The following is a 25,321-nucleotide window of genomic DNA, read 5'->3' on the forward strand; positions in this document are numbered from 1 at the left end:
CTTAAATATTAATTAGTTTAAGACAAACAGAGCAGAATAATAATTTATTCACTTTTGTCAATCATTACAGTGACAAATCTGAAACATTTTAAAAATATATACTTTTATTGATCTCAGAGTGGAAGGGAGAGGGAGAGAGATAGAAACATCAATGATGAGAGAGAATTATTGATTGGCTGCCTCCTGCACACTCTCTATTGGGGATTGAGCTCACAACCTGGGCATGTGCCCTTGGCCAGAATTGAACCTGGGACCCTTCAGTCCACAGGCCAATGCTCTATCCACTGAGCCAAATCAGCCAGGACCAAACATTTCAATTATTATAGTCACTCTAATTCTTCTCTTTTTAAAAATAAATTATCTCACTTATATGTGGAATCTAATGAACAAAATAAACTGATGAACAAATAGGGCCAGAGACATGGAAACATGGAATAGACTGCCATATCTCAAAGGGAAGAGGTGGGAGGTGGAGGGTGTTGGGAAGATATTAACCAAAGAACTTATCTATAATATATATATAAAAGGCTAAGTGACCAAATGTCCATCTGACCAACTGGCCAGTACATATGATGCACACTGGCGATTTAAAAATAAATGTTGACTTGCACGTGCATAATACATATATACCTCTCACTGGTGCCAATTGCACACGTGTTTTAATTTTATAATACTTCTAAAGGCCTGGTGCCCAAAACTCAGGGGGAGGGGGTGTCCCTCAGCCCAGGCTGCATCCTCTCCAATCTGCTCCAATCTGGGACATCCCTCTCACAATCCAGGACTGCTGGCTCCCAACCACTTGCCTGCCTGCCTGCCTGATTGCCCCCTAACCACTCCCCTGCCAGGCTAATAGACACCTAACTGCTCCCCTGCCAGCCTGGTGGCCCTAACTGTCCTCCCCTGCAGGCCTGGTCACCCCAACTTCCCTCCCCTGCCAGCCTGGTCACCCCTAACTGCCCTTCCTTGCCAACCTGGTCACCCCCAACTGCCCTCCCCTGTAAGCCTGGGTCCCCCCCCAACTGTCCTCCCCTGCAGGCCTGGATCCCCTCCAACTTCCCTCCCTTGTGGGTCTGGGTCTCCCCCAACTTTCCTCCCCTGATGGCCATCTTGTGGCAGCTATCTTATGTCCACCTGGGGGCAGCCATGTTTGACCACATGGGACGGCCATCTTGTGTGTTGCAGTGATGGTAATTTGCATATTACCTTTTTATTATATAGGACTAGAGGCCTAGTTCATGAAAATTCATGCACTAGAGGGGGGGGTCCCTCAGCCTGGCCTGCCCCCTATCATAGTCCAAGAGTCCTCAGGGGTGGGAGGTGACCTGGTGATCAGGGAATGATGACACCCCATCATACCTCAGCTGCTGCCACTTTCAGCATCGCAAGCCTCAGCTGGCCCTGGTTACCTGAGCCTCAGGCAGCCCTGAGTGGCTGGGCAGCTGCCATCTGAGGCTTGCCTGTGCCTCAGGCTGGCCCTGGGGGGCTGGGGGGCTGAGGGGACTGGGTGCCACCATCTTGTGGCTGTGGGCGCCGCCATCTTTGAGGGTGGGACTGTCAATTAGCATATTCCCTCCTTATTTGCTGTGGGTGCTGCCATCTTTGTGATGGCATGAGGGTCAATTAGCATATCCCCTCTTTATTAGATAGGATATTATATATACTATTTTGATACGTTATTTCTTGTGGTAACTTAATTACCACACAAATCTTTCTTCTAATTAATTTCCTTTCAATGTGCGTAAATCCACTAACCAGGCCACTAGTCCTATATGCACATAAGCATAGCCTATGGACACAGACAACAGTGTGGTGAAGGCCTGGGGCGGGGTGGTAGCTGGGTGGAGGGGAACAAAAGGGAGGAAAATGGGGGACGTCTGTAATACACTCCACAACAATAAGTTAAATATATATAATTTATATATTTTTTCAAAATTCACCAAAAATTGGAAATCCATTGTTTCTTTCATATTCAATTTCCTTTAACAGAAATTCTTTACTTATCCTGTTAATTTTATCTTGAGAGAATAGATTGACTACAGGAATAAAAAAATTCTCAAGACGTTGTGTCTTGAGGCAGTGAAGAAAGTATTCCAGACATCTATCAAAGCAGAGCTCCAGGTTGTCTCGCCACTGACTGTCATGTGGGTTCTGGGCACATACGTGAAAGAAGGCAGTTTTCACGTGATAAGAACAGAATTCACCAAGTTCCTTTCGGTCTTCAAACTTTTCTTTCAATTTTTCTAAAAGATATTTCATTAGTTGTAAACAGCGTTTCCTGTTGAATAAAAGAGAAAACCATTTATCTTTACTTATTTACAACCTGCTTCATTCCACAAAGAGCTTTAGGCATCTTACAGGAAGATACAATAAACAATACAGATATTATATTGGGTCGGCAACTAAGTAATTGCGGATTTTTTAAAGAAAATCAAAGACAATTTTTTCATGGAACTAAATAACTTTATTCTGTAATGTATTGCCCATTTTGATCAATGACCTTTTGCCATCTTTCAGGCAGCATCATAATCCCACATTCAAAAAACTTCTGGTTTTTATTAGCAAAAAACTGAATCAGGTACGATTTGACATCATCATCATTATTGAAATTTTTACCATTCAAGGAGTTTTGTAAAGATCGAAACAAAAAGTAATCAGATGGTGCAAGGTCAGGACTATATGGTGGATGTGGCAAAACATCCCAACCAAGCTCCATTAATTTTTGCCGAGTGACCAAAGATGTGTGTGGCCTTGCATTGTCATGATGGAATACAACACCTTTTCGATTTGTCAATTCGGGCCGCTTTTCTTCAACTGCATTGTTTAATTTCGTTAGTTGTTCAATGTAGACATCAGAATTGATTGTTCGGTTGGGTGGTAAGAGTTCAAAGTAGACAATTCCTTTGTAATCCCACCAAACTGATAACAAAACCTTTTGATGAATATCAGCTTTTGATGTTGTTTGAGTTGGTTCACCTGGCCTGCTCCACGATCTTTTCCGCTTGATATTGTTGTAAACAACCCATTTTTCATCGCCAGTTATCAGTAGTTTTAAAAATGGATCATTTTCATTACGTTTCTTTAGCAAATCGCAGCTGCTAATGCGTTGCGTTAACTGTGATTCTTTCAGTTCGTGAGGAACCTATGTATCGAGTTTTTGAACATAGCCAAGTTGTTTTAAGTGATTTTCAATGCATGTATGTGATACATGAAGCTTCTCTGCAATCTCACGTGTTGTACTGTGACAGTCTGAATTGATTATTGCTTTGATTAGGGCGTCATCAACTTCAACTGGACGACCAGAGCGTTTTTCATCTTTGAGTGAAAAATCACCAGAACGAATTTTGGCAAACCAATTTTGACACTGCCGTTCTTTTAAGGCTTCGTCACCATAAACAGCACATAACTTTTTATGAGCTTGCGATGCGTTTTCCCTTTGCGGAAATAAAAAAGCAAAATATGACGAAAATGTTCCTTTTGATTTTCCATTTTTCAACGAACGCCAAACGAAAACTACAAAACAGATCAAAAAACTTTTTTTACTGATTAACAGCTGAATAGCCAACTATCAATAACAAAATGTGTTTTACATTTGTACTATGTCTGCAAATCTAAAAATTCAACTGAAGCCATATATGTGTGAAACCCGCAATTACTTAGCTGCCGACCCAATAATACATAGAAAGACAGATATATATAAATATAATTCTAGTCACTCTATTTTTTCAATACATACTTTGAAGTTTCAAAAACATTTTTTTTCTTCCTGCTTCGCCATTCCTAGTTTAAATATTTTATCATGATTAATTCAACTATAAAACTAGCAGATACTTGTATTATTCATCAAATTATTTGATAGATTATAAATATTTACATTATTCATCCAATCATTTCATAGTTGACAAAATTTTATGTTTTTAAAAATACTTGGCTTTACCAGCAATATAATTTTCTCAGCACTGGTTTCAAAGTCTGTACATGAAGCTTTAAAGAACCTCCCGGTGCCGAAACCAGTTTGGCTCAGTGGATAGAGCAACAGTCTGCGCACTGTGAAGATCCCAGGTTTGATTCCGGTCAAGGGCACGTACACTGGTTGTGGGCACATCCCCGGTAGTGGGTGTGCAGGAGGCAGTTGGGCAATGTTTCTCTCTCATCAATGTTTCTAGCTCTCTATCCCTCTCCCTTCTTCTCTGTAAAAAATCAATAAAATATATTTTAAAAAAAAAACAAACACAAAAAAAAAACAAAAAACCTCCTGGGCCTGCAAGTTGGACATTCTTGTTTTGACCTTTTAACTTTTGTGACCCTTATATTGGACAACATTATAAACTCAAATGAACAATACTTTTCCAGTCTCACTTTATATATATATATTATTTAATTCAAAAAGGAAGGAAGAGGGAGAGAGAGAAACATCAATGATGAGATAGAATCACTGATCGACTGCATCCTGCACACCCCCTTACTGGGGATCAAGCCTGCAAACTGGGCATATGCCCTCAACTGGAATCAAACCTGGGACCCTTCAGTCTGCAGGCTGATGTTCTATACACTGAGCCAAACTAGCTAGGGTCTCACTTTTTTATGGTGTGTATGCTGCCAAGTAAAAGAATTACCCATCTTTTAGTTGTTTCAAATGGCGTTCAATGCAGCCAACCCATCTCAAAGCAGAACTGGTATAAAAAAGATTGATCCTCTGTCACCTTCCCATTATGTGACATTAATATTCATTACCTTGAAGCAACCAAAATACTAAGACACAACCAGTGTCTAATGGCTAATCATGGCTAGTATCCTTTCTGTCCTACTTCTTGTTCTGTCCTACTTTACACATCGATCTGATCCAGGTTCAGGACTATAGTCCCTGGCCTTGCCTTCTGACAGCACTCTTTCCTTGGTCCCCTGGGTCTGGCTTCTCTAGTTTCATGCTCACCAGGTCAGTCCAGCCATGTGCTGCCCCCAGGACTCAACTCAGTAATGACCACCTATAGGTCTGATCTATGGAGGCAATTAAAAAGATTCCAAAGATAAGCCCCTAATTAACAAAATAAGAAAGGTACCTGCAACATTTCACTCCCTTACTTTCACAGCATTTTTTAGAGTCTCCATGATTTTTCAAAATGTCCTTTTCAATGTGAGAGAAGGATAGCCGCCATGTTTCTTCTTAATTTCCAAAAGAAAAAAAAAAAAAATAGAGAATTTAACCAAAGTGCCTACATATAAACAATACAATATTGAAACAATTTCCTTCATTAAAATATCATTCTGAAAAAAATTCTAGGGGGATATAGACCCAAAGAAATGAAATAATGTAATTACATATTAAAAGAAGTCATTTGAAGCAAACAATGGACCAAAATAGGAAAAAACGGGGGGGGGGAGGGGGGGTGCAGCCAGGGGGAAGGTTGCTTAATATAGTTATCTATGTAAGATGTACATATTGCTAAATTCAGTTTATCAATATATTGTTTCAGTAATAATTTGAGCCGAAACCATTTTGGCTCAGTGGATAGAGCATCGGCCTGCGGACTGAAGGGTCCTGGGTTCAATTCCGATCAAGGGCATGTGCCTTGGTTGCAGGCGCATCCCCGGTGGGGGATGTGCAGGAGGCAGCTGGTCAATGTTTCTCTCTCATTGATGTTTCTAACTTTCTATCTCTCTCCCTTCCTCTCTGTAAAAAAAAAAAAAATATATATATATATATATATATATATATATATATATATATATATATATATATATAATATATATATATATTATATATATATATTATATATATATATATTTTAAATAATAATAATAATTTGAATGAATTGATCAAAAAATTTATACCATCCTTATAAGTTTTGGTATTCATGTAAAATGAATTGCGGAACATTTCTATTCCCTGTGAGAGTTTATGTAAGAATAGATTTCTCCCCTTCCTCCAAGTTTACCATGGCTAACTCTTTTAAGTTTGGGCTATCTTATTGTATAGTTGTGGTTTTTTTTAATTTAATAAATCTTTATTGCTCAGATTACAATTGTTTCTCCTTTTCCCCTCCATAGCTCCCTTCCACCCAGTTCCCACCCACCCTATGTCCTTACCCCCCCCCGCCCCCATTGTCCTCATCCACATATGTACGATTTTCAAAAAAATATAATGTCTTTATTTTTCAGATTATTACAGGTGTTCCTCTTTCCCCACCCCCCAATAGCTCCCCTCCACCCGATTCCCAACCCCACCCCATGCCCTTACCCCTACCACTGTCTTCATCCATAGGTGTAAGATTTTTGTCCAATCTCTTCCCGCACCCCTCAGACCCCCTTACCTCTGAGAATTGTTAGTCCAATCCCTTTCTATGTGTCTGATTCTATTGTATTCACCAGTCCATTTTGTTCTTCAGATTTTTTATTCACTTGATTTTTAGATTCACTTGTTGGTAGGTATGTATTTTATGTCTTTTTGTTGTTCATAATTTTTTACCTTTACCTTTTTCTTCTTCTTCCTCTTCTTAAAGAATATCCTTCAACATTTCATGAAATCCTGGTTTGGTGTTGATAAACTCCTTTAACTTTTTTTTTGTCTGTGAAGCTCTTTATCTGACCTTCAATTCTGAATGATAACTTTGCTGGGTAGAGTAATCTTGGTTGTAGGTTCTTGCTATTCATCACTTTGAATATTTTTTACTACTCCCATCTGGCCTGCATAGTTTCTGTTGAGAAATCAGCTAACAATCATATGGGTGCTCCCTTATAGGTAACTAACTGTTTTTCTCTTGCTGCTTGTAAGATTCTCTCTTTGTCTTTTGCCCTTGCATTTTAATTATGATGTGTCTTGGTGTGGTTCTCTTTGAATTTCTTTTGTTTGGAGTTCTGTGCTCTTCCTGGACTTGTAAGTCTATTTATTTCACCAGCTGGGGGAAGTTTTCTGTCACTATTTCTTCCAATATGTTTTCGGTGGCTTACTCTCTTCTTCTGGGATTCCCATAATTCTGATGTTGGTATGCTTGAAGTTGTCCCAGAGGCTTCAACTTTCTGGATTCTCTTCTCTTCTTGCTTCTCCAGAGGAGTGTCCTTCGCCTCTTTGTATTCCATATCTTTGACTTGATTCTTGTGTTCCTTCAGTCTGCTGTTGGATCTCTGTATAATATTTTTTACTTCAGTCAGTGTATGTTAATTTCTAGTTTGTCCTTTTTCATATCCTCAAGGGTCTCATTAAATTTATCGGCCTTTTCTAGGAAATTCTTGAAAAACCTTATAACCGTGGTTTTGAACTCTATATCAAGTCATTTGTTCTCCTTCATTTTTGTTTGTTTGTTTGTTTGTTTGTTTTGTTTGAGATCTGTTTCCTTGTCTCCCCATTTTCACTGCTTCCCTGAGTTGGTAGGGTGGTTTTGTGTGTTTGGTGTCTTATATGGGCTGGTGGGTCAGTCTCCCCAGTTACCTGAGGTAGACACTCTTGATGTTCCCCTTTGTGTACTGCATGTACAGCCCTGTTGTAGTTAAGTCTCTTTTTTAAAAATATATTTTATTGATTTTTTACAGAGAGGAAGAGAGAAGGATAGAGAGTTAGAAACATCAATGAGAGAGAATCATTGATCAGCTGCCTCTTGTACACCCCCTACTGGGGATGTGCCCGCAACCAAGGTATATGCACTTGACCGGAATCAAACCTGGGACCTTTCAGACAGCAGACCAACGCTCTATACACTGAGCCAAACCGGTTTCAGCTGTAGTTAAGTCTTGCTTGTTGTTGGTATCACTGGGAGGAATGACCTCCAGGATGTGAGTATCAACTGTGTATACAGTGGGATACCTTCTGTATTGGAGACAGTCTTATAGGATCAGACTTGCAAAATTGCAAAAGCCTCTGTGCTCAGCTTGGATGGGGCGGAATCTCAGGGCTGAGCCACAGTCTTGGCTTCCCATCAGCCCTGCCCTTGTGCATGTGCCTCAGACCTCTGCCTTCCATGGATCCTGAGTTTCCGCCTCACAGTCCAGATTCCCCTTGTAAGAGTGTGAGTGCTCCAGGGGTTTGCTCTGAACTGGGTATCGGTGCTCAGTGCAGTCAGAACTGGGGTTCAGTGCATTCTGGAGCTTCTGAATCCTTCTGCTATGGAGCAACTGTGGCAATTCGCGGTCAGACCTCTCTGCGTACACTAACTGGTGCACGACTCTAGATCCTGCCCACTGTGACTCACGGCTTCCCCAAGTCTCCCAGTCTCTGAATCTCCAGGTACCTTTCTCTACAGTCCAGACTCCACCTGTATGAGCCTGGGTCCATGACTTTCGGCTGGGGTTGGGGTTCAGTGCAGTTGGGGGCTCCTTTTCCCCTTCTGCCAGCCAGGCACTAGTTCGCCTTTCCTCTCTGTGCACTCATCTCCCTACCTCAGAGCTTTGCGGCTCCCCTGATCTGTGAGCCTCTCTCCTTCTTTCTAGTTGTAGATTTCCCACTCAGCCAGCTTTCCTGTGGTTTTGGATGATGTCTGTTCTATCTTTTAGTTGTTATTTTGAAATTGTTGTGCAAGGGGGTAGTTTAGGCACTCACCTAGGCTGCAATCTTGGTTTTTTCTATATAGTTGGATTTATACCAGGAATGCACAATTGGTTTATAATTTAACAACCAATCAATATAATCTGTCACATTAACAGAATTGAGGAGAAACATGATCTCAAAATATGGAGAATGTGTAGGTAATGAAATTTAACATTAATTTATCACTTTAAAAATATATTTTTTTGTTGATTTCAGAAAGGAATGGAGGGAGAAATAGAAACATCAATGATGAGAGAGAATCACTGATTAGCTGCCTCCTTCAGGCCCCCTCCTGGGGATGGAGTCTGCAACCCAGGCATGTGCCCTTTTCCAGAATTGAATCTGCGACCCTTCAGTCTGCAGGCCAAAACTCTATCCACTGAGCCAAACCAGCCACAGCTCATTCATCATTTTCTTTAAAAAAATCCTTGGCAATTTAAATTTGGCTGTCAACTTGATCTGATAGACAGATTTTAAAAAGGACACAGCAACATGATAATATAAGGTAAAAAGCTGAGGTTTTTCCCTTGAAATGAGTTAGGCAGATGTCTGCTATCCCTATTTCTGTTCAACATGCACTGGCTATCCTAGCAAGCATAATAAGGTATCTGGCACTGGAAATAGAGGAACAAAGATATCATTATTGATAGATAATACAACTATGTTGGAAGAAAATACAAAAGAAGCTAGGTGACAGGTATGTATAAGTTTAGTAAATTCTTCATTCTACTTTTGGTTTAAAATTTTTCAGACCAAAAACTTACAATTGCCTATGAATAAATGTAACAAAATATATATAAAACTTCAGTGGAGAAAACTAAAATGTCACTAAGAAGTATTAGAGAGAATCTAAATAAAAGGAGATATGCACTTATCCATTAATTGGAAAACTCCTTATTATAAATATATCAAGTCTTCCAAATTTTATCTATGGATTCAATGTACTCTCAATCAATATTGAAAAAAAATGCTTTGGTAGAACTTGACAAGATGATATGAAAACTTTCATGAAAATACCAGGGGTCAAAAATATCTAAAATACTCATGAAGAAAGATAAAGTAGGATAACTTGCCCTACCAAATACCAAGACTTATAAGGACACATTATGTATAACAATATATATAGTGCAAGGGTAGACAAAGATTTTAATGGAACAGAATAAAGAGTGTAGTAATAGCTATATAATATATGGACAGTGGATATGTGTAAAAGGTGGTACTGAGCTAGGTATGCTCACTGCTATATATATATATATATCCATTTATGTCAGCCACTTATGCCACTCTGGAAAAGGCAAAACAATAGAGATGATATACTATAGAGATCAGTGGTTGCCAGAAGTTTGGAATGGGAAGGGTTAAATAAGTGAAGCAGAAGGGACATTTTAGAGCAGTGAAATTATTATGAAGGGTAGAAGCATGATACAATGCATTTGTCAAAACCAGTAGAACTTTATAGCTCAAAGAGTGAATCTTAATATATGTAAACTGTTCAAAAAATCATTTAGGAGATCAAGGGATCCTAAAAATAATACAGATTGTGAAAAAGGACTCCAACTGCATTACAAATGTATAAAACAACTTTTCTGAAAGGGGGGAGCAAAAGGTGTGGACCTAAGTTACTTTGGAAATAGGGTATGTAAGACTGAAGGCAAAAGGAACTGTACATTAGCTCTGTACTCTAGTTGGTAACTGTTTCCTGTGGAGGAGTGCTTTGCAATTGTGAAATAACTATACTAGTATGTTCTTACTAGAACTGTACAATTAAGCATATAGGTGGCAGATGTGGGAGTCAGGTTTTTCACTTTTGGAATGAGAGGCTACAGATAGCAAGAAGAGAAAGAATGATCCATGTGATAATGGATCATAATTAGAGACAGTATAAACTCATGAATAACAACATATACAATAGGTAGTTACATATAAAAATATCTCATATAATAAAAGGCAAATATGCAAGTTGTTCCCTCAACCGGGAGTTCACCCAGGGAGTGGGGCAGGCCGGCCTGACCCTACCCAAGCACGAATTCGTGCACCAGGCTTCTAGTTTGTAGATATGTGTATGTACCAGGGTTAGTACACGTACTTACCTATATTCCCTTGTTTCTCTAGCTGGGAGGGTTGACACCCTCCTAACAGAGCACACATACACATAGCACCTAGACTGTGGTTTCTAGCACATTCTCCAATAAAAGGAACCAAAACTCCTTGGAGAAATGGCAGATTCTAAGACTAATACATGAAATATACCAGATGAGCCTTGAACATCTTGTAGAGCCAGAAAGTGAGTTAGTGATGAAGACAAACAAACAAAACACCCCCACAATGATGGGACATAGAACCAACTCAGGGCACAGAACCAACTCAAAGAGCTCCTAAAGGCCAAAGCTGGAACAAATGAAACAGTAACATTAATAAAGTGTTATTGGATTACAGCCCAAATCTCCCATGCAGAATTCAAAAAAATCTGAGTAAATACTCTGCTCTTGCCAAGCTGGCGTGGCTCAGTGGTTGAGCTTCGACCTATGAACCAGGAGGTCATTGTTCAATTCCCAGTCAGGGCACATGCCCAGGTTGCGAGCTCTATCCCCAGTGAGGGGTGTGCAAGAGATAGCCGATCGACGATTCTGTCTCATCACTGATGTTTCTATCTTCCTCTCCCTCACCCTCTTCCTCTCCCTTCCTCTCTGAAATCAATTAAAAAAATAATGCACTGCTCTTAAAGGGGTGGCATAACTCCCCACTCCTTAAGTGTGAGCTGTGCACAGAGACCTCCTTCCAAATAGTTCAGTATAAACAGGGGGAAATGAGTAACAGTGGAGAAACTGACAAGCACTACCCAGCCAGGTGATCAAGGTCAACATCAGCAGTGCTAAGTCATGTTCATGGCATGTATCCTTAAAATGATGCAATGAAAATGGCACTTTAGCTCCCTGGTCTCCCTCTACAAAACCCAGAACTCCAGTCTAGGCATAAGAAAAACATCAGGCACATGCCAGATGAGGGACATTCTACAAAATAATTAACTAATATTCCTCAAAACTGTCAAGGTCATCAAAAACAAGGGAAGGCTGAGAAACAGTTAAAGTCAAGAGGAGCCCTGGTGGGTGTGGCTCAGTGGTCAGAGTGTCGACTTGCTTACCAAAGAGACATGGGTTCAATTCCCAGTCAAGGGCATGTACCTGGGTGAAAGGTTCGATCCCTGGCACCGGCTGGGGTGCATGCAGGAGGCAATCAATTGATGTGTCTCTCTCACATTGATGTTTCTCTTTCCCTCCCTTCACTCTGTCTAAAAATCAATGGGGGAAAAATGCGTGGGTGAGGATTAAGAACAACAAAAAAGAGGAGCCTAAGGAGAAATGATGACAAAATATAATGTGGTGTCCTAGATGAGATCCTGGAATAGGAAAAGGACATGGGTAAAAACTAAGAAAATGTGAATAAAGTGTTGTTTAGAGAGGCTTGGTAACTAGCCCACAATCTCACAGTTAAGACAAGAAACCTCAGGATCCAGAGCCAGAGAGCAGTCTGATTCTGAGGCCAGTACTGCTTTCTTTATTAAAAAACAAGCCTGACTAGTGTGGCTCAGGGATGGGCATCATCCTATGAACCAGGAGGTCACAGTTCTACCCCTGGTCAAGGCACATGCCCAGATTGCAGGCTTGAGCCCCAGAAGCGGGTGTGCAGGAGGCAGCTAATCAATGATTATCTCTCATCACTAATGTTTCTATCTCTCTCTCCCTCTCCTTTACTCTCTAAAATCAATAAAAATGTCCTGTATAATACAAGGCTAACATGCAAAAATTGTCCCCTCAGGAGTTTGACCTACTGGGAGTTTGACCGCCCACTATGACATGATGTGCGCTGACCATCAGGGGGGCGGCGTGGAACAAAAGAAGGCCCTGGCCAGCAGCTGGCAGCTGGCAGCTGGGGGAAGGAGGCCCCAATCGGCCCTGATCACTGGCCAAGCCTAGGGACCCTCCCCGAGCACGAATTTCATGCACCGGGCCTCTAGTGTTTTAAATAAAAAAGGTAACATTTTAATGTGGGCTACTAGACATTTTAAAGCTCAGTATTTGATGTTACTACTACAACTATGCCATTTTCAATTCCATCACTCACCAAACTCCCATCTTGTACTAGTAGCCTGTTTAGCCTGATGACTCTTAAAATGCCAACAGCAGTCATCAATCTTTTACTGCCCTTGTATATAACATTAACAGTTCTTTTGTATGTTCTTAAATTAACCTTCACATTTAAGATACCTTGAAAAACATTTCCTTCCTTTGCCGGCTTAGGTACCAGGTAAAATGGCTGTAGTTTTAGACTTCTCTTAACTTTTCCTCCAAGCCAGTTTTCAATGGGCATGCCTTCCTGGGTGCTACGTGGCCAGCTGCTTTGTACTTTCAAAGCCAAGATTATATCCACAGATATTTCTTTAGGTGTTTTAATAAGAAGTGTTACAGCAGGACACCCCCTCTTCTTCTTCTCCACAATGATATTCATATCTGTTTAAACATGTAAAAGGAAAAAAAAAGTGTTTAGCAATCTAATTTTCTTAAAAATATAGGAAAAAATAGCATAACCATAGTTGGATATCCATAGAGTATTAAGTTGGAAATTAGTTCTAAAGCAAAAACTGACCCCACAACACAAAATGTTTTACTCATTTAGCCAATATTCATTGATATATATTATGGTGGGACGGTACTGTCAAAATCTGTCTAGCATGATGATGGGGAGCCCCTGAAAATTGGGGTTTGGGAGTGCTTTGGTTAGATTTTCATTTAAGTTGATGAATGGCAGTTTAGAGGGAAGCCTGGAAAAGAGGGCAGATGAGTGGCAATAGCAATCCATATATTATCCAATATCCAATATATGGAAACAACCTCAGAATCCATTGACAGATGAGTGGATAAAAAAAATTGTGGTATGGCCAAAACTGGTTTGGCTCAGTGCATAGAGCATCAGCCTTCGGACTGAAAGGTCCCAGGTTTGATTCTGGTCTAGGGCATGTACCTTGCTTGCGGGCACATCCCAGTAGGGGGTGTGCAGGAGGTAGCTTATCGATATCTCTCTCTCTCACATCGATGTTTCTAACTGTCTATCCCTCTCCCTTCCTCTCTATAAAAAAATCAATAAAATATATATATTTTTTAAAATTGTAATATGGCCCTAGCTGGTTTGGCTCAGTGGATAGAGTGTCAGCCTGTGGACTGAAGGTCCTGGGTTCAATTCCGGTCAAGGGCACATGCCCAGGATACCCAAGTGAAGATGGCCACTGGAAAGTAGCTATGGTGGTCAGAAGTTTGGGAAAGACTTCCAGGTGAGAGTATTGGCTTTGGGATTTAGAGGGGAACAAGCAGTAAAGACTACTCCCAGATAAGACTTCTGGAAGGGCCCACAGTGAGAAAGAACACCAAGGAGAAAATCCTAAAGAACACTCTCATTTTCTTATCATCAAGTCTGCAAACCTCCCCCACTCCTAACCATGTTATCCTTCTTCCTCTTAGTACCACTGAGGAAATGTCCATTCACTTTTCCAAGGCCACCCCTGGACCTGCCTCTGGATCCTCTCTTGCTCAAGACCTCGCTCCTTCAATTGTTCCCTCTCTTGCATCCATGGACTACCCTCCCTGCCTGATCACTCCTTTCCACATAGAAAGGATTCCAGTGTCCTTCATTCTAAAACATACCTCTCTTTTAGTCCTATATTGCTTCCTCCTACTTACCCATATTTCCATTTCTTTTTTTTAAAAAAATATATTTTTTATTGAATTTTTACAAAGAGAAAGAGAAAGGGATAGAGAGTTAGAAACATTGATGAGAGGGAATCATTGATCAGCTGCCTCTTGCACAATCCCTACTGGGGATGTGCCTGCAACCAAGGCACATGTCCACAGTCCGACGCTCTATCCATTGAGCCAAACCGGTTTTGGCCTTACCCGTATTTCTACTTCCTTTGCAGACAAAACTTTCTAGAGTTGCCTACACATGCTGTCTCTACTGCACCCCTGCCCCCTTTTTTTTCTTGTGTGTTCATAATCTCTCTAAAACTACTAAATTGGTTAACAATAATCCTCACAAAACCACAGACCAAATCCAACGGTTTTCTGGACGTCAGCAGCATTCTAAACACTGACCACTGCTCCTTTCATTCTCCTTTCATTCTCTCAAAACCACTCAATCTCCTTTCATTCCTTCTCTTCTCCCCAACTTCTAATGAGATCCTCTTCTTAACCACTCTACTTAACATTATAATTTCCCCCTTCCTATTCCTAAAACTCCAGATCCCTCTCACTTCCCTAGCCTTTTCCGCATTGAACTTATTACTCTCTAGTATACAGGATAATTGTGTTTTCCATTTGTCATTAATTGCATATCTGCTCTTACATAATTATAAGGTACAGAAGAGTGAGGGTCTTCATCTATTTGTTCCTTAACATATCCCAAATATCTAGACCATCTGTCACATTAGATAATCAACGAATATTGATTAAATTAATGAATAAATTCATCTACACTCTGTCAAAGGAACCACATATATGTTAACATGTACCCCAAATGTATCCTCTGAACTCCAAACACACATCCAACTATGTATTTGACACATTCACTTTAACATATCACAGGGATATCTAACTTAAGATATCCAAAGCCAAACTCCTCATTCATTCCCCAAAGTGTCCCTTTCTGTTCTTCCAATCTTAGTAAATGGCACAATCTACACAGGTGCTTAATCCAGAAACCTTGGAGCCTTCTTCAATTCCATCCTCTTTCTCATCCCCATACTTAATCCAGAAGCAAGCACTGCTACAGTTTGGATGTGTCTGCTTCTCTCCATCCTAGCACCCCACTTCACCCCCACCTTTTTATTTGAACTATTAAAAAATATTTTCCTTTTTAATCTTCTCACTTGCTTTCTTATAATATCTTCTCCAAAGAAGCCAGAGTAAACACTTAAAAATACAAACCTATCCCAGCCAGTATGGGTCACGGGTTTGAGTCCCAATCAGGACATATGCAGGAGGCAGCCAATTGATGATGTTTCTCTCCCAGGGATGTTTCTATTTCTCTATCTTTCTCCCTTCCTCTCTCAAAAAATCAATAAAAACGTATTCAAGTGCATATTCAATGGAGACCAAAAAATAGAGCCAATCAACGTTTTAAAAGAATACCAAGAAAATGCAGTAGAATAACATCAAGTGCAAAGAGTTGTTTCTGGGAGGTAGTGGTCAACAGTGTGCTGTAGGGAGGTCAAGAAGGATTAGGAGAGGAATATATATAGGCAATTAGTAGGTATGATTAGACCTTTAAGGATCAAAACTCACTCAAAAATCTTACCTTCAATGTTTTTAATTTCTTTTTTAATGAGTTCTCTAAACTTGGACAGCATCTTAGAAGCTGATAATATTTCCCCTTCTAAAAACTGATTCAGAGGATTTCCTTGTGGGTTTCTTTTGAACTTCACAAAGTAATGAGCACCACTGTCGCGATATTCTTCTAGCTGAATTCTGGGGACATCCAGTTTAAACATAATATCAAATTCATTAGGAGCAGAAACCTAAGGAAAAGTAAAAACAGCAGTGAAATGTTTGCTTGTGAATATTTTCCAAGCAACTGCAATTTTTTTCTTAAGATTTCCACTTAAAACCTTATTTTTAAAAACAAGACTCCTAATAGGTCCAGTGGAGTTGGGAAAGTATTATTGGCTTTAGTTTGTAGGTTCTATACTCATTTTTTAACCATAATATGTATACGGGATTTCTATACTTTAAGACACTTTCATTAATTTAAAAAATATTTTTTTATTGATTTCTTTTTAGGGAGAGAGAAATATTCATGTGAGCATGAAGCATGATTGGCTGCAGCCAGTACACCCCCTGCCAGGGTTCAAGCCGACAATTTGGGCATACTAGAATGTCTGGACGGAATATGGAACTGGCAACCTTTTGGTGCACAGGACAACACTCAACCAAGCCACACTGGCCAGAGCTTATTATATTAATTTTATTTTATTTTTCAATATATTTTATTGATTTCAGAGAGGGAAGAAGAGAGAGAAACATCAGTGATGAGATAGAATCATTGATCAGCTGCCTCCTTGCCACCCCACACTGGGGATAGAACCCACAACTTGGGCATTTGCCCTGACTGGAAATCCAACCGAGATCTCCTGGTTCATAGGTCAATGCTCAACCACTGAGCCATGCTTGCCGGGCTTAAAAGAATTTTAAATGATATCATGTGCCCTGGCCAGTTTGACTCATTGGATAGAGCATTAGCCTGTGGACCAAAGGGTCCTAGGCTCGATTTCAGTCAAGGGCACATACCACAGTTGCAAGCTCCCACCAGGCCCGGGCTCTGGTCAAGCTTCATACAGAAGGCAACCTATTGATGTGTTTGTCTCACATCAATATGTCTCTCTGACTTTCCCTCTTTCTTCTACTCTCCCTAAAATTCAATGAAAAAATATCCACTGGTGAGCGAGCATTAACAACAACAAAAAGATATCATGTAAGCTTTTAAAATCTGTACCAGGTTTACTCTAAGTTTAAAGCTTAATAAAATTAAAGACCTGCAAGGATCTACCTTTCACATCACAAGATACACTGCAGCCACCCTCCTGTTACAATTTTGAGATCATTGTGTGATGTCAAAAATGTGTGTATTCACCTACTGGCTAGTTGCACAAGGGCTATCTCATATCTACTGGTCACCCAAGTGAGTGTGAGCTCCAAGTCACGTGCAATAATAGTGTCTTAGTAGCATTTGTAGAAGCTTCAGAGAACCTTTTCCATTCTCACAATAACTAAAGCAATTATAATAAATGCTTGTTTTTACTATATTAAAAATGCCACAAGTCTTTCCCTACTTAGGATAAGCTTCAGGTACAGCTATTGGACTGCACTGTTCAAAACGGCACTTAGCAGCCATATGTCTACTGACTACATAAAATGGGTCTAACCCAAACTTAGATGTATTGTGCTGTGTACTTAACTGTCCTCCCAAAAATTCAGATATTGAAGCCCTAATCCCCAATGTGTCTGTACTTGAAAGCAGGACTTCCAGGAAGTAATTAAGGTTAAATGTGATCATGAGGGTGTGGTTCTAATCTTACAGGATTGGTGACTTTGTAAGAAGAGGAAGAGAAAAAGATTGCATTTTCTCTTTTTACATACACCAAAGAACACAGTGAGAACACTGGGGACTATAAATTAAATCTTCCAGACAGAAATAAACAAGAAAACAGCAGCCTTACGTGACACATTAGACCAGATGGATTTAATTGATATATTCAGAGCATTTCACCCCAAAGCAGCAGAATATACATTTTTTCATGTGCATTTGGAACATTTCCTAGGATAGACCACATAGTAGGCCATGCAACAGTAACAATAAATTTTAAAAGATTGAAAAAGATGCTATCAAGCATCTTCTCCAACCACAAAGGTATGAAACTAGATACAAACTATTAAGAAAAAAATTGAAAAACACACAAACACATGGAGGTTAAATAACATGCTACTGAACAATGAATGGTTAACAATGAGATCAAGTGGTAAGATATGTACACATATAATATCTTAATTAAAAAAATAAATTAAAAACAAACAAACAAACAATGAGATCAAGGAAGAAACCACAATGACCCAAATGACCCAAAATCTATGGGATACAGCAAATTCAGTCCTAAGAGGGAAATTCATAGCAATACAGGCCTACCTCAAGAAACAAAAAAAATCTCAAATAAACAATCTAACCTTACACACCTAAAGAAACTAGAAAAATAACAACGAACAGTCCAAGTGAATTGAAGGAAGGAAATAATAAAGATCAGAGTGGCAATAAACAAAGTATAGTCTAAAAAATAAACAATATAAAGGATCACTGAAACCAAGAGCAGGTTCTTTAAAAAGATAAACAAGATGGATAAACCTTTAACAAACTCATCAAGGAAAAAAGTAAGCCCAGCTGGTAAGCCCAGTAGTTGAGCTATAACCCAAGAACCAGGAGGTTGAGGTTGGATTCCTGGTTAGGAAATATGCCCCAGTTGTAGGCTCCATCCCTAGTAGGGAGCATGCAGGAGGCAACCAATCAAGATTGATGTTTCTATCCCCCCCTCTCTCTCTCAAGTCAGTAAAAAGGTATCTTTTTAAAAAGAAGAAAGAAAAAGAAAAAAGAAAAAAGGACCCATGTGAATAAAATAAAAACAAAAAACAAAAGAGAAGTGAAAACTGACATCATAAAAAAACAAAGGAGTGTAAGAAAATACCACAAACAAGTATATGCCAACAAATTGGATCATTTTGAAGAAATGCATAAATACCTAGAAACAGAGAATCTTCCAACACTAAATCAAGAAATTGAAAATATGCAGAGACCAATTAGTACCAACAAAATCAAGTCAGTACTCAAAAAGCTGCCAACAAATAAAAGTCCCATACTTATGGCTTCACAGGTGAATGTTACCAAACATTGAAAGAAGAATTAACATCTATCCTATCAAACTATTCAAAAAAATTCAAGAGGAAGGAAGACTCCCAAGCTCATTTTATGAGGTAACCATTACCTTCATTCCCAAAACAGACAAGGACATAGCACACACACAAATATAGGCCAATATCCCTGATGAGCATAGATGTAAAAATCCTCAACAAAATATTAGCAAACCAGCCCTAGTCGGTTTGGCTCAGTGGATAGAGTCATCCTATGGACTGAAGGGTCCCAGGTTCGATTCAGGTCAAGGGCAAACGCCTGGATTGTAGGCTAGATCCCCAGTAAGGGGCAGGCAGGAGGCAATCAATGATTCTCTTATCATTGATGTTTCTCTCTCTCTCTCTCCCTTCCTCTCTGAAATCAATAAAAATATATTTAAATATATATATTAGCCAACCAAATTCAGCAATATATTAAAAAGATCATACAGAATAATCAAGTGATATTTAGTCCTGAGATGCAAGGTTGGTGTAATATCTGCAAATCAATTATTATGATACACCACGTGAAAAGCAAAATGAAGGATAAAAACTATATGGCCATATCCTAGGGGATCCTGTGCTCGTGTAGAACTGTGTCCCGGGGTGACGAGCAGAAGAGGGGTGCTGGGAGGAGGGAATGGGGGCCCGGAGCTGGAGCTGGCAGCAAGTGGAGGAGCAGGAGGACTCGCCACTTCCTGTGAGTGCTCCCTGGCCCGCACGCCCTGGTGAGGGGCTGCAGCGTGGCGGAAGGACACCTCGGAGGCCGTCGTGGCCAGAGGTCAGGAGACTTCGGTTGCAGAATCCCCAGTTCAGACTGGGTGCCTGGTCTGCGTGTGATCTGGGGATGTTAGCAAGGGTGTGGGGCCCTCCCCCCTGCAGACTCCTCTCTGGTTCCTGACCTCTGCAAACGGTCCCCGCCAGCCTCTTCCAGCCACGGTGTGTGTGTGTGTGTGTGTGTGTGTGTGTGTGTGTGTGTGTGACCTGGCACATCTCCAGGATGCCCTGTGCCTGGGCAAGCGAAGGCGGCCTCACAGCCTCCCCGGGCGTTTCCGGAAGAATCCGGGTTCTGGCCCAGGGACTAAGGACATGTGAGTGACTGAGGCACTGCGGCTGCTCACCAGCCTTCTTCTCAGCTTCCATCAATAGGAACCTTTTGTGATAGTCTCTATAGATGCTGAAACGACATTTGGCAGAATTTACAATCTATCCCTTATTAAAACTCTTTAAGACTAGAAAGAGACGGGTTCATCTGGGTAAAGGTCTCTCTGAGAAACCAACAGGTTACGGCATCCTAAAGGGGCCGACTCCAGGCGATCCGGTTCAAGCCAGAAACTAGCCGCAGGCTCCCCGTTACTTGGGGAAGTCCTGGCCCAGCTGACCCTGCAGCGGGCAGACGACGGAGAAGAGAAAGTGGCAGTTGTCCTTTGTACGACCTATAAAATCTAAATATGTCCGTGGAAGGCCTACTAGCAGCATTCTGTAAGTTGACCCAAATGACACATATACCAGTTTCCCGTAAAAATTCTGGCTCTCTCCATCCAGCCTGTTCGTTCATGCTGTTCCTGTGATTTGGGATATTTTTTTGAATGTTACAGGCGCTAAAATTCATTTGGAAGAGTAAATGTGTGAGAGTAAAAAAAAAAAAAAAAAAAAAAAAAAAATGCAGAAATGCATTTGATAAAATACAGCATTCATTTATGATAAAGCTCAATAAAATGAGAATAAAGGGAACATACCTCAATTAAATAAAAGCCCACATATGACAAACACACAGCTAACATCATACTCAACAGGGGAAAGCTAAAAACATTTTCCTTAAGATCAAGAATAAGACACTTTCATCACTGCCGCTGATCAGGAAACAAACCCTAGTCAGAAACTTGCTCCTAAACTGGAATGATGGTTTTAATGATGACCATCCACAGACAAATGGAGCTGTGGAATACAACCTTAAAAACAGTTACATCTGGCCGAAACCGGTTTGGTTCAGTGGATAGAGCATAGGTCTGTGGACTGAAAGGTCCCTGGTTCAGTTCCAGTCAAGGGCATGTACATTGGTTGCAGGCACATCCCCAGTAAGGGGTGTGCAGGAGGCAGCTGGTCAATGTTTCTAGTTCTTTATCCATCTCCTTTCCTCTCTGTTAAAAATCAATAAAATATATATATATTTTTAAAAAGTTACATCTGATGTGTATTTAGGAAGAATGCTTTTTAGTATCTGTAGGAGATTTTTCTCTTAATTTATTTTTAACATCATTCACTGGGAGCTCCCCATAACATGTGAATAAGAAGTTGAGAGAAAGAGTAGGTCTGCAGGGGCTGGAAGGAGAGACGGAAAATATTTTTCCTTTGCAGTACAGACATCCTCATAGAAAAAAAAAGTTTCTTAGATACATGAGTTTTGTGGACATTTCGCAGATCACACTCCTAATCATCCAAGTCATAACCTGACCAGAAAATATCAAGTATAGCTGAGTGGATAAAGCCTGCAGACTGAAAGGTCCCAGGTTCGATTCTGATCAAGGGCATGTACCTTGGTTGCGGGCACATCCCCAGTAGGGGGTGTGCAAGAGGCAGCTGATCCATGATTCTCTCTCATGGATGTTTCTAACTCTCTATCCCTCTCTCTTCCTCTCTGTAAAAAATCAATAAAATACATTTTAAAATTTTATTTTTAAAAAAAATAAAGAAACTACCAAGCATAGCACTGTTGGAGAAACACAATGCAGGTCTGCTTTACATTTGAATTCCCCCCAAAATGGTGTCTTCACAGTGGCTAGCAATCAATAGAGGTTCTGTTCGTCGTTTTAACTAGAACCTAAGAACGGGTCTGAGTTTCCTCCGAAGGAAGGTGAGGAACCTTAGGAGACGGGAACTATGGGGAGGTTAGGAGAGGGGAGCGGACGCGGGCCGCGCGCCTAGGGCAGCTCACCTTCACTTGCTCATAGTAGCTCCCAGTGTGTAGCACCTCCACATCTTTAAACTCCGACTGGCCGCGCTTCAGTCCTCGTAGCAGGTGGTCCTCGAGTCGGTTTACAACCGTCGCGGCTTCTGAGATTTCTGCGCGGCGTAGCTTCAGCTTCTCCACCACCGCCCCGAGCTTGTAGGCGCCAAGCACGGCCTCCCGCCCGCCCCGACTAGAGGCTGCAGCCGGCGGGTCCTGGCCCGCGTCCTCCGCTGGTCTGGACGGAGGTCTCCGCTCGCCAGCGGAGCGCGCGGATCCAGCCCTGGGAAGGGGCGACTCCGGGGCTGCGGGGGGCTCTGGCCCCTCGGCCAGAATGGCCTGTCCGTTCAAGATGTCCTCGGCGCTCAGAGGCTCCTTCTGGGAGCGCGCACCCCCTTTTCGGCGAGATCCAGCCCTGGGAAGGGGCGGCTCGGGAGCCAGGACCAGCTCCGTGTGCCCGTCGACCGTGTCCTCACTGCTCAGCGGGACCTTCTTGACGCATGCACCCCCTTTTCGGAGAGATCCAGCTCTAGGAAGGGGTGAGTCCAGCTCCTGGGCCAGGCCCGCCTGTCCATTCAAGGCAACCTGGGCGCTCAGAGGCGCCTTCTTGGCGCACGCACCGCCTTTTGGGCGAGATCCAGCCCTGGGAAGGGGCGGCCCGGGAGCTGCGGCCGGCTCCGTGTGCCCGTCAACCGTGTCCTCACTGCTCAGCGGGGCCTTCTCGGTGCGCGCACTCCCTTTTCGGCGAGATCCAGCCCTGGGAGGGGGCGGCTCGGGAGCCACGACCAGCTCCGTGTGCCCGTCAACCGTGTCCTCACTGCTCAGCGGGGCCTTCTCGGTGCGCGCACTCCCTTTTCGGCGAGATCCAGCCCTGGGAGGTGGCGGCTCGGGAGCCACGACCAGCTCCGTGTGCCCGTCAACCGTGTCCTCACTGCTCAACGGGGCCTTCTCGGTGCGCGCACTCCCTTTTCGGCGAGATCCAGCCCTGGGAGGGGGCGGCTCGGGAGCCACGACCAGCTCCGTGTGCCCGTCAACCGTGTCCTCACTGCTCAGCGGGGCCTTCTCGGTGCGCGCACCCCCTTTTCGGCGAGATCCAGCCCTGGGAAGGGGTGGCCCGGGATCCGCGGCCGGCTCCGTGTGCCCGTCGACTGTGTCCTCACTGCTCAGCGGGGCCTTCTCGGAGCGCGCACCCCGCGCGCGTCCCTGAGGTCTCTCCCGGGAGCCCGGGGCGCTCTTCCTCTGCTGGTTTCCCGACGCTCCGGTGGAGCTGCATTCCTGCTCATTGGGCTGGGCAGCTTCGGGGACAACGGGACGCTCGATGGGCTTCGCCGGGGAGCGCTTCGCCGGGGTGGGCTTCGCCGGGGCGCCGTTCGCGCTCTGCGCTGAAATCTTGGAAGCTATCCGCGTCGCCTTTCCGCTCCGAGGATCCATGGCTGGCGCTCTCTGCTGCTGCTGGAAAGTTGACTGGGCTTCGCGGGAAAGGCCGCAGTTAGAGGAACCTGCAGTCGCGGCTGGTTACGGAAATGAAACTTAGAACTTGAAGTCTGGCGGGAAGGCAGCGCCGCGGTCAGGGAGCACGCGCAGGAAATATGACCCCACGCGGGAGGGCACCCTGGAGCCACGCCCCGCCGCCACCGGGCGGCCCGCGGTCCTGCAGGGATGCTCATGTCCCGCTCCAGTGCTAACCTGAGCAGTACTGACAGCTCCACGCTTTTGCTGGCAAGCCACCTAAAAGAATTGTGGGAAACTACAAGCTTTCTCGCCCATTGAAGTTGACAAATTTTTTTCAACGTAAGTTTAAATAAGGGTACTTTTTAAAATTAATGTGAAATAGTCAATGTTCGTCTTTTACAGGGCTGAGATTATGATTACTGTAATTGTAATAAATATTTATTTTTAATTGATTCTTTTTTGGCTGGCTGCAGTGAACTTTTTGATGGTGCATGACAAAGTAGGGCTCCCTAAGCCCCGCCCCTTCTTCAGACGGGGAGATGGAAATTGTGAAAGTCAGGAGATTCTAAGCGTGTTGGGGATCTGTTTGGGGCAAGGACTCCCCAGCAGCTGAGGGTCTCTCTTCCTCTGGTTGGGGCTGGCGGTCCAGGGGGGCTCTAACTCCTTGTTGGAGGCCACGTGGACCATTAGGTCTGCCAACTTGTTGCTGAAGCCAAATTCAGTGTCATACGAGGAAATGAGCTTGACAAAGTGGTCGTTGAGAGCAATGCTAGCCCCAGCATCAAAGATGGAGGAGTAGGTGTCACTGTTAAAGTCCCAGGAGACAACCTGGTCCTCAGTATCACCAGGATGCCCTTAAGGGGCCCCTCTGTTTCACTATATGCTTGATGTCATCACATTTAGCAGCTTTCTCCAGGTGGCAGGTCAGATCCACAACCGACACATTGGGGTGGGGGCAGAGAAGGCCATGACAGTGAGCCTAACACACAGCTCATGAATTCCCTTACCCACAGCCTTGGCAGCACCAGTAGAAGCAGGGAAGATGTTCTGGGCAGCCCCTCGGCTATCACACCACAGCTGCCCAGAGGGGCCATCCCTGGTGTTCTGGGTGGCAGTGATGGCATGGACTGTGGTCATGAGTCTCTCCGTGATGCCAAAGTTGCCATGATGGCCTTGGCAGTTGGTGGGGCAGGAAGCACTGCTGACAATCTTGAGGGCATTGTCACACTTGCCATGGTTCCTTCCCCTTCACAAACATGGCAGCACCCACAGAAGGGACAGAGACGATGGCCCTCTTGACTCCACCGTTGAAGTGAGCCCCAGCCTTCTCCACGGTAGTGAAGATACTAGCAGACACCACAACAAATTCAGCACCAGCACCAACCATTTGGATCTTGGCGGGTCCTCACTCCTAGAAAATGGAGATGGATGACAAGCTTACAGTTCTCAGCCTTTGAACTTACAATGAGTAGAATCATACTGGAACATGTAGACCATGTAGTTGAGGTCAATGAAGGGGTCATTGATGGCAGCAGTATCCCCTTTGCCAGAGTTAAAAGCAGCCCTGGCGACCAGGCCCCAAATACAGCCAAATCCATTCACGCTGACCTTCATCATTGTGTCTCTGGGTTACGGCTGGCACTGCGCAGGAGGAGAGGCTGATGAACAGGAGAAGCAGAGAGCCTATCTGACTCTTGAAAAGGACACAGAATCTTAAAGAAATTGTCTGAAGTTCTTATTCATGAGTTTTATCCATTGGTTCTTAAAAACCCATTTTAAAAAAACCTGCACATTTTAAATAATCCATACTGCTTTGGCTGTTCAGCTTCCAGAGTATCTCATTCAATGCAGTATCTCAAAAGTACATTTCTAAATCCAATCCCTTCATATAAATACGTATGAGACAGGAACCCCTTGGGTATAGAAAGA

At 42.7% G+C, this 25,321-nt stretch overlaps 1 protein-coding gene across 2 annotated transcripts; it reads right to left on the reverse strand.

The window, feature by feature from the left end:
* Nucleotides 1–12: 12 nt before the first annotated feature.
* Nucleotides 13–23,701, reverse strand: CGAS (cyclic GMP-AMP synthase). Of its 2 annotated transcripts, XM_084889232.1 has the most exons (5): nt 21,929–23,698; nt 15,860–16,079; nt 12,781–13,023; nt 5,058–5,160; nt 13–2,275 (listed from the first exon to the last, which is right to left on the reverse strand). In XM_084889232.1, exons 1-5 carry the CDS (start codon nt 23,369–23,371, stop codon nt 1,927–1,929), a joined length of 2,358 nt encoding a protein of 785 aa, XP_084745358.1. In that variant the 5' UTR covers nt 23,372–23,698; the 3' UTR covers nt 13–1,926. The 2 variants fall into 2 exon arrangements, with proteins under 2 accessions (XP_084745358.1, XP_084745359.1); XM_084889233.1 differs by lacking the exon at nt 5,058–5,160 and having other exon boundaries at nt 2,119–2,275; nt 21,929–23,701.
* Nucleotides 23,702–25,321: the final 1,620 nt, after the last annotated feature.

The sequence above is a fragment of the Pipistrellus hanaki genome, assembly GCF_964339955.1.
Source record: "Pipistrellus hanaki genome assembly, chromosome: 7".
NCBI classification, from domain to species: Eukaryota; Metazoa; Chordata; class Mammalia; order Chiroptera; family Vespertilionidae; genus Pipistrellus; species Pipistrellus hanaki.